The 14,503-nt window shown below is 53.9% G+C and overlaps 1 protein-coding gene across 1 annotated transcript in view; it reads right to left on the bottom strand.

The window, feature by feature from the left end:
- KSR1 (kinase suppressor of ras 1) overlaps window positions 1-14,503 on the bottom strand; it is a 153,238-nt gene that overhangs the window by 36,894 nt on the left and 101,841 nt on the right. The window contains exons 3-4 of the mRNA XM_070560856.1: window positions 6,066-6,201; window positions 1,582-2,041 (exon numbers count right to left, since the gene is read on the bottom strand). Of these exons, the coding sequence (XP_070416957.1) occupies window positions 1,582-2,041; window positions 6,066-6,201 (596 nt within the window). The remainder of the gene's footprint in view (window positions 1-1,581; window positions 2,042-6,065; window positions 6,202-14,503) is intronic.

Raw genomic sequence — 14,503 nt, 5'->3', positions numbered from 1 at the left:
AGAGCTGGGGAAGACCCAGCCAACTCAGCCTGCCCCCAGGGCTCACCAAGGGCAGCGAGGGGGCTGACTGCCCACGTCAGTGCTAGTTCCGGTGCCTCTGTGGGGACCTGACTCAGAATCCCAGGGTCCGAGGCCCAGCTCAGCAGCTGTGGGGTCTGGGCAAGTATGTCATTTGCCTGAGGCTCGTTCTCTGCCCAGAGCCGGGAATGAGACCAGAGCCCTCCTAACGCTCTTTGCAGGAGAAAAGGAGAGACACACTAGATTTTGCCTGCTGAGCTGCCCTCTGACTGACCCATGTCCATGAGTCCATGTGGTAGTTACCACTGTGTTCTCTGGGAGACCAGCATCCCGAGGGGGTGGAAGCCTGTAGTTCCTTCTGGGCGATCCAGGCCCCAGCAGGACAGCCTGATCGGGAGTGATAGGGCAGGTCACGGCATGGATTTCTGTCCTTGGGTGACATACTCAAAACCACCAGAGAGGTCCAGGGTTCATCCCATAAGGGAACCACAATAGTCTGCACTGGGACAAGGGGAACAAGCCCACCCAAGACCAGAAAAGGGGGGCCATGTCAGGAGAGAGCCAGGGGCCCCAACCCTCAGATGTACAAAAAGGTAAGAGGTACCCGAAGAAAACTCCCTCTTTCCCCTCGGCCCTGCCCACAGGGGTACACTGACAAGGGCAATCTCTGTAACGCAAAAATGACAATGACCTAAATGTCCATCAGGAGGGGAGGAGTTAGTTAAACTATACAATGCAGTGATATGAGAAAGTTAAAAAAAAAAGATGAGGTAGTCTGAATAATTATAGATATATACAAAAGTGATAACCCAGTTGGCTTCTGAAAAGGGATCTTGGTGATGAGGAAAAATGGCAGGGGTAACTCTGCACCACACCCCCCAACAAAGACGAACCACAAGTGCATCTGGACCATTTGACTGTTATTACCTATTTAAAATACATAGACAAAAAAAATTTTAAAAATTAAGAGGTAGTTCAAGATGTACTGACATGAATTTCTCAGAGATATCAAGGTAAGTGAAAAAAACAGGTTATAGACTAGAGTACATGGTATTTGAGAATCTTGAGAGGTTTCAGCCAGATACTCCAGTTCTCCCCTCTGGGCACGTGGAGAATTACATTTCTTGGTTCCTTTGTTTGGGAAGGGCCATGAACTTTCAGGAAAGAGCATTTAATTGCTAGTGTGTTAACATTTAAAATTCTTTACTTCCTCCGCCATAGTGGAATGTTCCAGACAACGTTCCAGACAGCGGGTGTTGCATCAGCCTAGGAGCTGGAATGAGGCTGACCCAGGATGCACAGGGAGCAGGAGCCAGAAATGAATCTCTGTTGTTTTAAGCCCCAGAGATCTGGGGGTTATTTGTTACTGCGGTGTAACCCTGACTGATACATGGTATCATTTCGTGTGTGTGTGTGTGTGTGTGTGTACACAGAAAAATCTAGTAGGATTCAGCCCAAACTGTTAAGGTAGTCTGGGGAGCGGACTGAGAGACGGTGGGGGGCACCTCAGTCAAAACTGTCAGTAGACAGCAAACTCAGCCCCTGCCTGGCAGGAACACTCACCTCATCGGGGAGACCTCATCAATGCGGTTCCCCAGCTGAGACTCATGGGACTTGCTCCGGGTGAGCGTGGGGAAGCTGGGCAGCAGCTGGAAGACCTTCCGGCTGGGTGGGGGCGGCGTCCTCGGCGGCTTCAGCTTGGTGTGCCGGCGAAGCTGGGGCGTGGTCGGGGGGGTGATGAAGCTATGCAGGGCACGGGGGGTCAGCCGGCCGCTGGTGTGCAGGGGGATACAGGTGTCCGAAAGGCCCTCACTAGGGCCAGGGGTTGGGGAGTCCGAGGTGGGCAGAGCTGAAACGGAGACGGAGCGCGGGCCCTGGGCACTGGTGCCCATTCTGCCCAGCTGGGCACTCCCCGGGGGCCAGGGCAGGCTGGCTGGCGAGAGGGTGTCCGCGGAAGGCCCTGAGCCACTTTCCCGCCGGGCATCTGATGAACTCCAGCCCGAGTCCTCTTTGTGTTCCCCTCCTGTGAGCCAAGAAGTCGGGTCACAGATGGTTGTGGCTAGAAGGATTTACAGGTGAGGTGACCAGGGCCCAGAGAGGTTAAACATCTTGTCCAAAGTTGCACATCTCCTTAGTGGAAGGCTTCAACTATCAGCCTTTACCTGGTTTATAAAGGCCCCTCGTGTATATACATTATCTAGCTGCCTGTGACGGCACCAGGGCAGATACTGCTGCCCCCAACTTACTAAGGGGGAAAAATTGAGGCCCGGAGAGGGAATGGCTTCTGCAGAGCTCCTGCTGGCAGGCCTGTGGCGAGTGAGCCAGAAAACCCACCCCAAAAGCACGTGACCTCAGAGAGGGAAGTGGTGACTGATCTTTAAGGTTAGGAAAGGGAAGCCCAGGTGTGTATAGGGTTCATTCCAAGAAAACTCAAACATCAGGAAAAGGGGCTACACCGACCTTCCCACAGCAAATTGCCCTGGGAATTTGCTAGAAAAGAGATCCAGCTAGAAAGGGATCAACAGCCACTTCCTTCTGAGAGGAGCCTGTGAGTGACTTTCAGCGGCCCCCATGGTGACCGTCTGCCTGAGGCCCTGAGACCGCTTGAGTTCTGCGGGGTTCCAACTGAATAGCATGGTCTGTCCATGCATTCAAGCATACGCCGGATGCCCGGTGTCAAGACATAAAAAAAGACACATCCACTGCTCCTGGTGGGTTCAAAGAGGGCAAAAGACACTCAACACACATGCTGCGCGCTGACACGGAGACGCACAGGGACTCAAGGAGGACGAAGGAGAAGGGTTGTGAATAGCCTAGGGGGCAGCGCTTCCCAGAGGAGGGGGCACCTGGGCTGAGCTAGCTAGGGAAGGAGTGGAGGAGATGTATGGGGCAGAGGGAACAGCACATGCAAAGTGAGGGAGCACAGGGCACCTTCCGGTAACTACAAAGAGCTCCGAGTGCCTTGAGAGGTCAGGGCAAGCCAGGGAGAGGCAAGAGATGAAGCCCGAGGCTCAGCCTATCCGGGGCCAGCTCAGAAGGGGCCTTGAATGTCTTACTAAGGACTTCAGGTTTGACCTTATAGGAGATGGGGAGACACTGAGCAGGTAGGGAGAGGGAGAAAGGGCCCCACCTACAGAGACCCTGTCGTGGGGAAGAAGACACCTGCCTCCTAACATGTATCGATGACGGGAAGCACAGGAAGGGAGATCTTGACTCAAGACAAAACGCCCTTCCACCCTGGAACCCTTCTACTTTGTGCGTTGTACCCTGTCTCCCTCAACCCTCCCAGCACGGCGAGGTTGCTGAAATTCAGAGGGGCCACGTACACCGCCAAGGTCAGACAGCTAAGTAAGTGGTGGGATGGGAGCTGAGCCCGCGATCTCAACCACAGCACTGGGCCTCCTCCCACAAGGCTGTCAATTCTGAATAACTTACAACAGCACAGCCTTGGGAGGAAGGAGCTCTCTGTCATCAGAGGTGGTCAAGCCTAGCCCACACAGCCAGTTTCTTGGTACATTCCATCCCCTCCTCAAATGCCCTTCCTCCTCCTTCACTGCATGGTGACTTTCTACTCATAAATCAACTTGGCAGCATGGGTCAGCCTGTGTGTTCCTCACTCTTGCTCCTTTAGAACTGCAGCCAAGACTCACAGTTTAACTCATATACTGGCCTATAGGAGGCACTAGACACATTCTTGTTGAAAGGATGAAAACATGACTTCCACGGATCTATGGGCAAGTCTGCCACCAATTTGCCACAAGCTCCAAATTTTTCAAATTGCCCATTGAATCACCACTGCTTTGAGCCCAGCTCAGGGACAGCAGATGAGTCTTGCAATGTCAACACCGGTCAAGTGGCAGTGGCTGCTTGAGAATGACTCTGGAGTCACTCAGTAGGAAGAGCTTGGGGATTGATTAGCGATGCCTGCTATGGATGAAGGACAGGAAGTATCTGCAGGCTTATCTTCCCCTGTTCACCAGCCACTGGCACAGAGAACCATTCTTCATCACCTTTCTCAAGACCAGAGACCACAAGGGAAATGATGTCAACATTTTCCATTACCCCACAGGCCTAATATTGAAAAGAGCCCCTAATATGTGCCAGGCTCTGGTCTAAGCACTTGACCTTAACTCATTTAATCCTTGCAACGACCCTATGAGTTATTACCTTCATTTTACAGATAAGGAAACTGAGGCACAGCAAGGTTAATAAGTAACTGGCCAAAGTCCCATGGGTTCTAAGCGGCCAAGCAGAGTGCTGGGCCCAGGCAGTCTGGTTCCACAGTCCACCTTTATCACAATTAGATTGCTCTCCTCAAGCCCTGTCAGGTGCAGCGAAGACTGGGACCACATGACTTGAGAGACGGCGATCGCTGGTGCCCACCTGGTCCCCGGCAGGTGCTCTTGAATTGTGGCCATCCCTGGGCAGACCCATCTGTCTGCTGGCATCCTCAGCTAGGGTGTATCAAGACCCTCTTGGGGTTGGAGGGGCACTACACGCTGAGAGCAAATGAGAGAGAAAGACTGGAAAAGACTTCTCCCCAGGGTCCTCCCCCGGGGCATAGTGGAAAAAGCACCCTCTGAGGATGGAACCTGAGTTCAAGCCCAGCTCTGCTGCGTGCCAGGTGTAGAACATTAGACAACGCACCCGACGCCTCTGATGCTCAGATGCCTTAGCTACAAACAGAGCTCAGCCCCACCTCTTAGAACGATGTAGCCATATGTGTATCAAGTGCCTGGCACACAATAGGTGCTTAATAAATTAGTGATCTCATAATCTCTGCGTCCAGGACAGGCAGACAGCAGCCTTCCTAATACAAGCAGGTCCCTACCACTCTACATCTGGCTTCTCCACAATTCTCTATAATCCAGGCATAAAGAGGGAGGGCTGACAAGTTACCCCAGGATCCCAGCTTGGATGGTAAGTACTTTTAAACTTCTGCAACGTGGGAACAACCTGACCACCATGAACGACAGAGGCTTGAATGCCGGCTCTGCCACTGACTGCTGTGTGTCTCTGGCTAATCCCCTTCCCCTCTCTGGGCTCAGTCTCCTCCTGCATAAGACGTGGGGACAGGAATGCTAGCCACGTCTCTGTCACGTTTACTCCCTCGCACTTGCCAGAGGCCTGGCATGTCGAGGTTTTCTGAACTGAGTGATGCTTTCTATACTGGGCTCTATATGCAGAGGAGAACTTGGTATAATGGGGCCAGGCAAGAAATTAAGCCCAATCATCTCTGGGGGAAAAAAATCAAGCAGAATATAAACCTCAGTGCCTGCCCTCAGCCTCAGGCAGCAGAGATAAGACAGGTGGCTCAGACAATTAAAAAATGGAGCTAATTCCCATTCATTAGGCTCATTTTAAAGCCTTATGTGTGGCAGTGGGAGCATTAAGTCAGAGCATTTGAGGCTGTTTCCAAGGTAAGATTTAGAAAGCCTGCAAGTAATTCCTGAGGAACTCACCATAGTGCCAGGGTTCCACACTTTGCCTGGGGCGGCCATGTACATGCTCCTGGCTGAGACTTCCCTACTCTCGCTTGGCTTAGGCTAGGCTCACATCAGCGTGTGCCTTCTGAGCACACAGCCCAGCCAGCCGATGGGGGTGGGGGGAAAGCATGAGAGGGCTGGGGCTGAGCTGGAGTAGGATGGGGGTCTGGAATGCAGAAAGCTGCTGGAGGGTTCCCAGAGCCCCATAGAGGGGGAATCATGCAGGGCCCGCCCAACAGACCAGCCTGGGGTTTCTAACAATGGCTGAAGCTTCCCTGAGATTGATGGATCGGATGGCCAGATCAGTGGGGATCCGAGCCCTCTGTCTCAGGGAGAGCCGCTGTCCTGGGTCAGGCCCATCACATGCTTTCTGAACGGCCACCAGCTGGCCCAGGAACCCCGGCTCACATGTGCCCCACCCTCCCATCCAACTCAGCAAAGGTCCTGGCCCCAGAGGAACCAGGCCCGGCCTGGGAAGAGAAGGCTGGTGGTGGTGGGGAGCTGGGGGAGGGAGAGGGAGCCATGGGGCTTGCGGTGGAGCTGGGGGTAGGCCCGACTTACCCTTGCGCAGGCAGGCGAGGCCGTACTGCAGGCGGCCGCAGTCCTTGGCACTGGCCCCGCAGCGCCGCAGCACCTCCTTCACCTTGGCCTCATTCATGTCCAGCAGGGCGTCCAGGGTGAGCTCGCCGAGGATCTCCTAGGGAGGTACAGCACAGGCAGAGCCGGGTGAGCAGGCAGGCCTGGCGCCCTCGTCATCCTCCTCCTGCCCGGCCCGGCCGCCCTCCCCGCTGAGTGGCAGGGGCCAGCTGCTGGCGGCCAGCCTCCAAGCAGAAGCCACCACTTGTCTGAGAACACAGAGCCTGGCCCTCGTCCCCACCCCCAGCACTCCCAGAGACAGCAGCTGAAGTGAAGATGCCAAAGCTTTGAGGTTGGGGGCGGGGAAGGAAGAAAAAAACCACGAAAGTTTTGATGAGGGCATGCTGCCCCTCTGGTTTCTTTTTATTCCTCTGCACAGAAAAATGATGAATCATGACAACTTTTTAGAATGACAAGTACTTCAGATAAAGATGGCCCTTTACAATTTTGCTGTATCTGAATCAGATTAGATTTCAAATAAAATAGGCTTAATAAGAGAAGGATTGAAAAGAATGAACCCTGCCCAGTGCTCTCTAGGCCCTTACTCCCTCGCCTTACTTAATGCTCAGTCAAAACCTTCCCAGGTTTCAAGAAGTGAGTGACACAAAGCATGAAAATTTGGTTTCCATGTGGCCTCTGAAGACGGAGTGGCCACAAGAGCAGGAACGCAGGTGGCCTCTAGAAGAGAGGGTGGCCCCGGCTGACCAGCAAGGAGAAGGGAACCTCAGACCTACGGCCACCAGGAACTGAATGCATTTGGACGTGGCTTCTCCCCCCAACTTCCACGTACGAGGCCAGCCCGGCTGACCCCTGGACTTCAGCCTGGTGAGGCCCTAGGCAGGGAAGCTGGCCGCACCCACTTGGCCTCCTCCATCCAGCCATCCTCCTACAGCACCGTGAGCTCATAAATGGGGGAGGTTTTAAGCTGCTAAGTTTGCGGGAATTTGTTAGCAGCAACAGAAAACTAAGACAAAGAGCGAATATTTGAACCAAGGCCTGACCAACTTCGAAGCTTGTGTTCTTTCCTCTCATCAAGGAGAGGCTTCACCCTCCAACTCTGATTATGTACTTTGAGCCACCTGCGATACCAAGCCTGGAGCAGACACAGAACAATGGGACACGGCCCTGGCCTCAGGTGGCTTGTGGGATGACTGACATGAAAACAAGTCATTGCAATGCAGTAAGATACGGCCAAGCAGAGAGAAAGCTCAAAGGGCTACCAGACCAGCAGGGAGATGGGGGTCTTTTGTCTTTTTCCTTGGCCCCTTTCTATATATCCCAGATTTTCTGTATCAGGGAAGGCCAGACAACCCACATCCAATGATTCATATAAAGCTCGCAGTCCTTGAGAATCTAAGCTGATCTTTATTGATTTCGGGAAGCTGTGTCTATTTTAAAAGCGTAATATTGTCAGTCAATCTGCGCTGCTGTAAATCTTAGCCTCGAGTGTCAAAACTGAACCTGATGAAGATACTGGCTGTGAGTCACGAGGGTGATGCTTCTGGGGCTTTGGGGTGCCTGAGTGCGGGAACACAGCAGAGGCCCGTGTGTGGCCCCTGGTGCCAGGCCATGGACCTCCCTTCCCCATCTTTGTGTCTGGTCTGAATGTTCTTCAATCTCCAAGGTTGCGGACAAGAATCTCATGACTGTTTAGAATGATTCACACCAAAAATTAGAAATAAACAGACACGTAAAAATACAAGAAGCTCATCATCCGTTGGATAAACCCTTGGTTGCCAGAAATCCCTCCAGATGATAAAACTGGGGCGTCACAGGAAACAGCAGATGAGAACAGCACAGAGGGGAGGCTGATTAGATAGTGGTCTTGGGGCAGGATCTGTTGTTCAATCAACGCGTCTTCCTTCGTTGCCCTCAGCAACACTCTTCATCGAAATGCAATTTTGACATCTTTCCCCCTTATTTTACTATGAAAAGCAATGTGGCAATATTGTCAGGGCAAGAACAAATGGAAGTGACATTGACCTTTACACAACTGCACGAAACCATCCTCCACCTTTCCCCAGTATCAGTGCCTGCACTCTCTCCACACACACACACACACACACACACACACACACACGTGCATTTTCCCAACGCTGTGATGACTCAGCAGTTCTGCGGAAAAGCGCACTCCTGTATCTGCTCGAGTTGGGAGGGGGGATGTCAACCACAACCAGGACAAGCCTAGAAACCCAATCCCCAATCTAACCCTAATGCAAATAGGGATTTTGTTTTTCCTTCCTTATATTCCTCTCCTCCCCACACACACCAAGTTTCAGTTTCTCAAACACCATAACTACAATTATTATTACAAACCATTGGCCAGAACAATATACCCAGCGTCTTGTATACTATCTCCACTCAAAGCAATTCAGCAAGGAGATGCTGGAAGCCCACTTTCCTGAGGCTCAGAGACGTCACACAGGGCAACTTCGTAAGGGGCCAGGTCAGAACTGAAACTCGGGAGTGCCAGATCCCAAAGTTCCTCCAGTCATTCTCCGCAGTCGCCTGTTAACCTGGCAAAGCCTTGGGACGCAGCAGCTACCTTAAAGGAATTAATTTCTTCCTACTTTCTGAAAAAAAAAACCACTGTAAAATGAAAATTCTTTGTTCTTCAGCAAGTGAAGTAACCCTTTAAAAAAGAGAGAGTACATTCAAATCTATTCCTTTAAAAAGATGCATGAAAAAAGTATTCCCTTCTACCTTCAAATTAGCAGTGACTCTCACTGCCCTGAGGCTTCAGAGACGAGTCCACTCCACGGGAATACGGCAGCAGGGGCTGCTCTCCTCGCCTCCTTTTCCCCCTCTTTATGCTCCAATTCAAACCAGGGGTTAGCAAGGCAAAATCAGGGGGCAGAAGGGGGTACGGGGACAAAAGAGCCAATCCAGGGTCCCACTGAAACTGGAGCTGCCCCAGCCTCTCCCAGGACAAGCATCGCTCCCTGAGGAGGGAACTACGCACACACATGCATGAAATGAGAGTGCTCAGCACACCATTGTCGCCATTATTTCTGACTATTTCTTCTCTAATCCCTCCTCCCAGCAGGGCTGGAGCACTGAACTGGAGGGAGGGACCACCCCATTCTACCTAAGAGCTGCAGTCAGTGAAGCTCTCCACCAGACAGCAGGTTAGCTGGTAGAGTAATGTTCTCAAACGCACGGCCTCAGGGCCAGGCTCGCTCAGGGAGGAAATGAGCCCAGTGGGGATGTGGCCCCCTTGATCTACATTTTGATGGAGACACAAGGACTAGAAACACTTCTCTTGCCTCTTTACTGGACATCAAGCAATCCAACAGCAGCAAGGGCGATGCTAATCGGAAACCCGCCCTCTGCCTTCACTCAGCACTGGGCTGTGAGGGGAGGCTGTGGGAGAGGCGCCAGATCTTCTTCTTAGAAAGATATCTGAGTTTTTATTTTTAAAATGGCTGATTGTTACATGGCGGCAGCTAACGCAAATCTGTGCAGATCAAACATTCACATCCACGGGTTACACGGCGTCCCCAGGCCCCGGCACAGAGCCCCGGTATGAGGAATCTGATGTCTTCCGAAGGACTGTCTGATCTGTGGCGTCTTCTACAGCTTTATTCCTGTAGGTAAACGGGGAGGGACAGTGGCCCGGCAGCAGGCACCCTAGGAACACGTCACTGGGTGGCCAGGCCTCCTCAGAGAGGCGCCTACCCTGGCTCTGGGACCCCACCACAGTAATGAAGTGCCCAGCCTTCCAACTACTACAAGTGACTTTGGACCCAAAGTTAATTCAATCAAGAGGGGACCGTGCAGGAGGCTGGCATGCTGGAACCAGTATATGAAGAAAACGCATCCCCCAGCCCTCACCTGGGCCTCCAGCTGGACAACAGGTAGGCTGGGTTAGTGGCTGTGCCACCCCTGGAGTGGCCCTGGTACCTCCTCCTATCGTGACTCAAGCAACGCCCCTAAGCAACTCAGCACCCCCAAACCTCACACGGGGATGTGATTCACCCACCCACAGCGAGAGGCACAGCCAAGTCTGAGTTAGGAAATTATTTCAGACCAGAGTAATTTATGTACAACTTTTCTGGTTAATCTCTAAACTGAAAGCAAATTAGGGAATCACCTGCTGAAGGTGACCTCACAGGCCCACGGATGACCTGGTAGGTGAAGCCGCTCAGAAACTCTCTCGGGTCTGAGAGGCCCCAAGGGCCCAGGAGGGCCTCCCACCTGCCCGGAGGCACATGGAAGATGCCAGGCCATCTCAGAGCCAAAGGCTCACACCCTGGAGTTCTGGAGAAGGGATGAAGGCCAAGAGTCCATACTGCTTTGAGAATTACTGCCCGCCCCACCCCAGCTTCTGTCTAAAGAAGATATGAACTAGAACCAAGAAGGGAAGACAGGACTGCCCAGCCCACAGTGGGAGATGCCAAGTCCTGGCTCCAACAAGTCTCGGGTTGACACGTGAGCATGGAAGTCGGGCAGCGAGAACACGGGACAGAGCAAGAGCTGCAGGGAACACGGGCTCCCTGACACTGCCCCTTCCCTCAGGCCACGATTTATGTTCTCCAGTAGGTGACATTAAGTTATTCTTTCTGCTAAAGATTAGAGAGCAGGGTCCGTTGAGCACGGAGGCCGCTCTTGGTCTGTGATCCTTAAGCTGCTGGTTCTGTTCTCTATAGCAGAAGGCGGGGATGGGCTGGGCCAAACACCTCAGCCCCGGCCCCTCAGCAGCTGACAGCGGCTGGTGTCACAGGCCAGGCTGGGTATCAAATGGTATCCTGGGACTTACCAGCAGCCACGGGGCTGCCTGGGGTCTATACTTAGAAACCTGTGCGGGCTGACACTGAGAGCCGTCCACACTCGCCGTGGTCAGTCACGTGGACTGTGGCAATGCCAGGGGCTTCAACGCTGGGTGTGGGTCACATACAAGAATCCGTGGCAGCTCAAGGCAGAATTCAGACAAAGGCCAGGGATGAAGGAAGACCAAGAAGCAAACCCGTGTTTTGTGTTTTTGCCTAGCTTTCTAGTCCTCGAGCATGGGATGGGCCAGTAAAGTGAGTCACGGCCGCAGTCAGTGCTGCTTGCACTCAAGGTCCATTTGTAGAACCTGGTTTCTGGGGTGTGGGCAGAGGCATCCCCCAGCTTTCCTGGCTGGGGGTTCATTAAAGGGCCAGGAACCTTCACCACAGAGGCTCCCTCGGGAACTGGTCACACCAGAGAGGCCAGAGGTAGATTCCCAGAACCCTGTGGGTGGTGAGGTAGGACCCTGGACACGCCTCAAAGGCCAGGGCTGAGGTGGGGGTGGGGGGAAGGACGGACAGAACTGGGGAGCGAGAGGGACAAGCAAGGGGGTTTCCATGTCAGTCTGGGCTGGGAGCCCGCATGCCTCCAGTGGGCAAGGGGGCACCTGACAATGTTCCTTGCTGCCTTCTCCCCCACTACAGGGGCCGACACCTGGATAATAACAGTTGGATGTTCTGAGAGCACAGGAGGGGCTGAGGCAGTGAGGGTCTGGGTCTCCTGGGTTTCCGTGGAGATCAGCGGACAGCTTGGGGATGCTGGCTTTGTCTGTGGACCAGCTCCAGGCTGAGCCTCTTCATTCTCCCAGCCCTGGGAAACGAGAACAAGCCCCTCCTGGGAGAAGTCAGCTGCTTCTCGGAGGGCTTCTCTCCCCCACCTCCCAGCCGGCCAGCCCAGCGAAGGAAGGGTCAGATTTAGTCCTTGGAACCACCTTGATCTTGGGCCAGTCCCTACCCCTCTATGGGCTTTGGTTTCATCATTTATAAAATGCGTGGGTATGGCTAGACCAGATCAGTGGCTCTTAACCCTGGCGGCACCCTGGAATTACCCAGGGGGCTTTAAAAAAGGATCCTGCTGCCCGGGCCCCACCTTGGACCAATTGAATCAATTTCTGGGGTAGGGCACGCCATGAGGGCAGATAGGCTGTGGGGCAGAGTAGCCCAGGGCAGAAGGGGCCTGAGAATGCCCAGTTCAGAGGGCAGAGCCACGCCCTGGGGCTTGACCTCCTGCCTGTCCTCTCTTGAGACCTGCACTCCTTCAACTCAACCCCAGCCTAGCCCCAGCTTCCAGATGTCCCCTCCTGCACACCGGCGCCTCCTTCCCTCCTACAAAGCAGGGTGGGCCTCACAGAGTGAGGGCCAGGCTGGAATCTTCAGGGAGTGGCTGTCTCTGGCCAATGCATTGGTATGTCTGGGCTTGAAAGCGTCAGAAAAATGGGGCGGGGACATTGGAGGTGGAGGGATACAGGTCCAAGGGGAGGAGATGAGGAGGGGGTCAAGAAAAGGCAGTGATGAGCATTTATCACACAACCTCCTGAGTGCTAGCTCTCTGCTAGATGAACAATAGAGGTCAGCACATGCAATCCTCATAACATCCTGAGACGGGTGACAAGGCTCAGAGAGGGTAGGTAACTTGCTCAAGGCCACACAGCCCGACTGGTGAGGCTGAGGCATGGCCATCTCAACCTATCCCCAGCCAGCCAGCCGGCCCTGCCTGAGCCGATGCCCACTTCTTTGCTCTCTAAAGTGAGCTCTTTTTCCCAGGACAGAGTCTACCTGGCGTGACAGGTCACATCTGCTCTGCTGGCTCCACCCAGTGCCCTACCCCAGTGCCCAGCTGGGTGAGCTCCGCTGTGGGGTCAAAAGCAGGAGGCCTCCCAGGGCGTCTTCTCTCCACATTCTCTTTCAGTCCCCTCGGCCAGCCTGCCCGGCTCCCCCTCAGTTCCCCTCCTGCCCTCTGGAGGAATGGGCGCTTTCCATCTCCACTGGGACGAGATCTCCAGCTTCTGGCGGCATCTGCTGTCACCACAGCCACCACCATGACCCCAGCGGGCTGGCCCGGCCCTTCTGGAAGCCTGTCCTGTGGCTGCCCCCCATGCCCCACTCTTCATCCTATAACCCTGAGGTATCTGTGCAGGAATTGGCAAACTTCTTCTGGATAGGCCAAAGAGTGAATATTTCCAGCTCTGCAGGCCATGTGTTCTCTGACACAACCACTCACCTCTGCCATCGTAGCACCGAAACAGCCACAGACGATATGTAAACAAATAGGTGTGGGCTGTGTTCCAAAAAAACTTCAAGTATGGGCACAAACTCGAGTTTCATATAATTTTCACGAGTCATGAAATATTTTCTTTCTTTTCCATACCAGTTAAAAATGCGAAATCCGTTCTTAGTTCGCAAGGCTATATAAAAAACAGTGGTGGGCTGAATTTGGCCCATGAACCATAGTTTGGCCTGATCTAGTGGATCATTCAGCCACTCAACAAACACACATCAACTATGTTGGGCTCCATCTCCTGGTGGCCCTGGGCCTCACTACTTCTTCCTTCCTGCCTCCACCTGTGCTGACCTGTCTTTTCCCCATCCCACCCCCAGCACACAATCAGCAGAAGGGGGACACAGAGGAGAGGCTTCCAGGCAGGCCCACGTCTGCCACCTAGGAAGCCTGCATTTTGTCACCTGTGTGTCATCAACACACATTTCCACAATGCTTCTCCTGGATGCTGTCTGAAACAACAGCCAGGCAAGTCCAGCAGCAGAGAAACACACACACACACACACCCCAGCTTCGGGGGCTGCGTGCTTCCCCCCAACACGTGCTACTCCCAGAAAGGACCCAGGAGCTGGGTAGGCTTCTCCAGGGGAGTGCTCGCTACACCCAGGATGTCTGCTGACTGTGGAAAAAACCCACTACTGTCCACTAGACTCCCCTGTAAAGCCCCAGACAGAAATGGAATACTCTAAAACAGACAGCGTTCAAAAGGAAGACTGGGGGCAGGGTGGGTCGGGGGAGGGTCTGCCAGCAGCCTAAGAGCTATCCTTCGGGGGACACTTAGCTTCTGGGGAACCAGTAAGTGGGCCAGCCCCTCCCTGCACAAGAAGGCCAGTGTGGAGGGGCCAGAGCCTCCCAGACCTGCAGGCGCTCCCTGGCGTCCCTTTTGGACGCAGCAGGTGAGAGGAGGACAGGCAGGGTGGCAGTGGGGGCCAAGCCAGGCTGGCAGCTGGGCGAGGAGGCGGGGCTGCAGAGGGAGGGTGAGCATGTGACGTCTCTGAGACGGAGGGGGACTGGGAGTAACTGCCCCAGGCCAACAGCTCGAAACTGGGACTGGCCCTGGCAAACTGGGATGCCTGCTTATCCTACGCAGAGGGTGCAAGGAACAGTGGCTGGTTTGCAGTGTCTCTCCCCCTGGGGAACCCCAGCTCTCCTGAGGGTAAAGGGGCCCCCAGAAATAACAGGGGCTCTCGGGCAGGGCCACGTCCACAGCCGTCTGTACTGCTTGCTGGTCCCTACCTTCTCCCCGTTTCAATTCTCCCCTGTTCAGACACACCACTAAAGAGAGGGTTCCCAGACAAGTCTGCACCATCTCCTAC

This window comes from Equus przewalskii, chromosome 10 (genome assembly GCF_037783145.1).
Source record: "Equus przewalskii isolate Varuska chromosome 10, EquPr2, whole genome shotgun sequence".
In the NCBI taxonomy this organism is placed as follows: Eukaryota; Metazoa; Chordata; class Mammalia; order Perissodactyla; family Equidae; genus Equus; species Equus przewalskii.
This window is presented reverse-complemented; position numbering and strand designations above follow the sequence as displayed.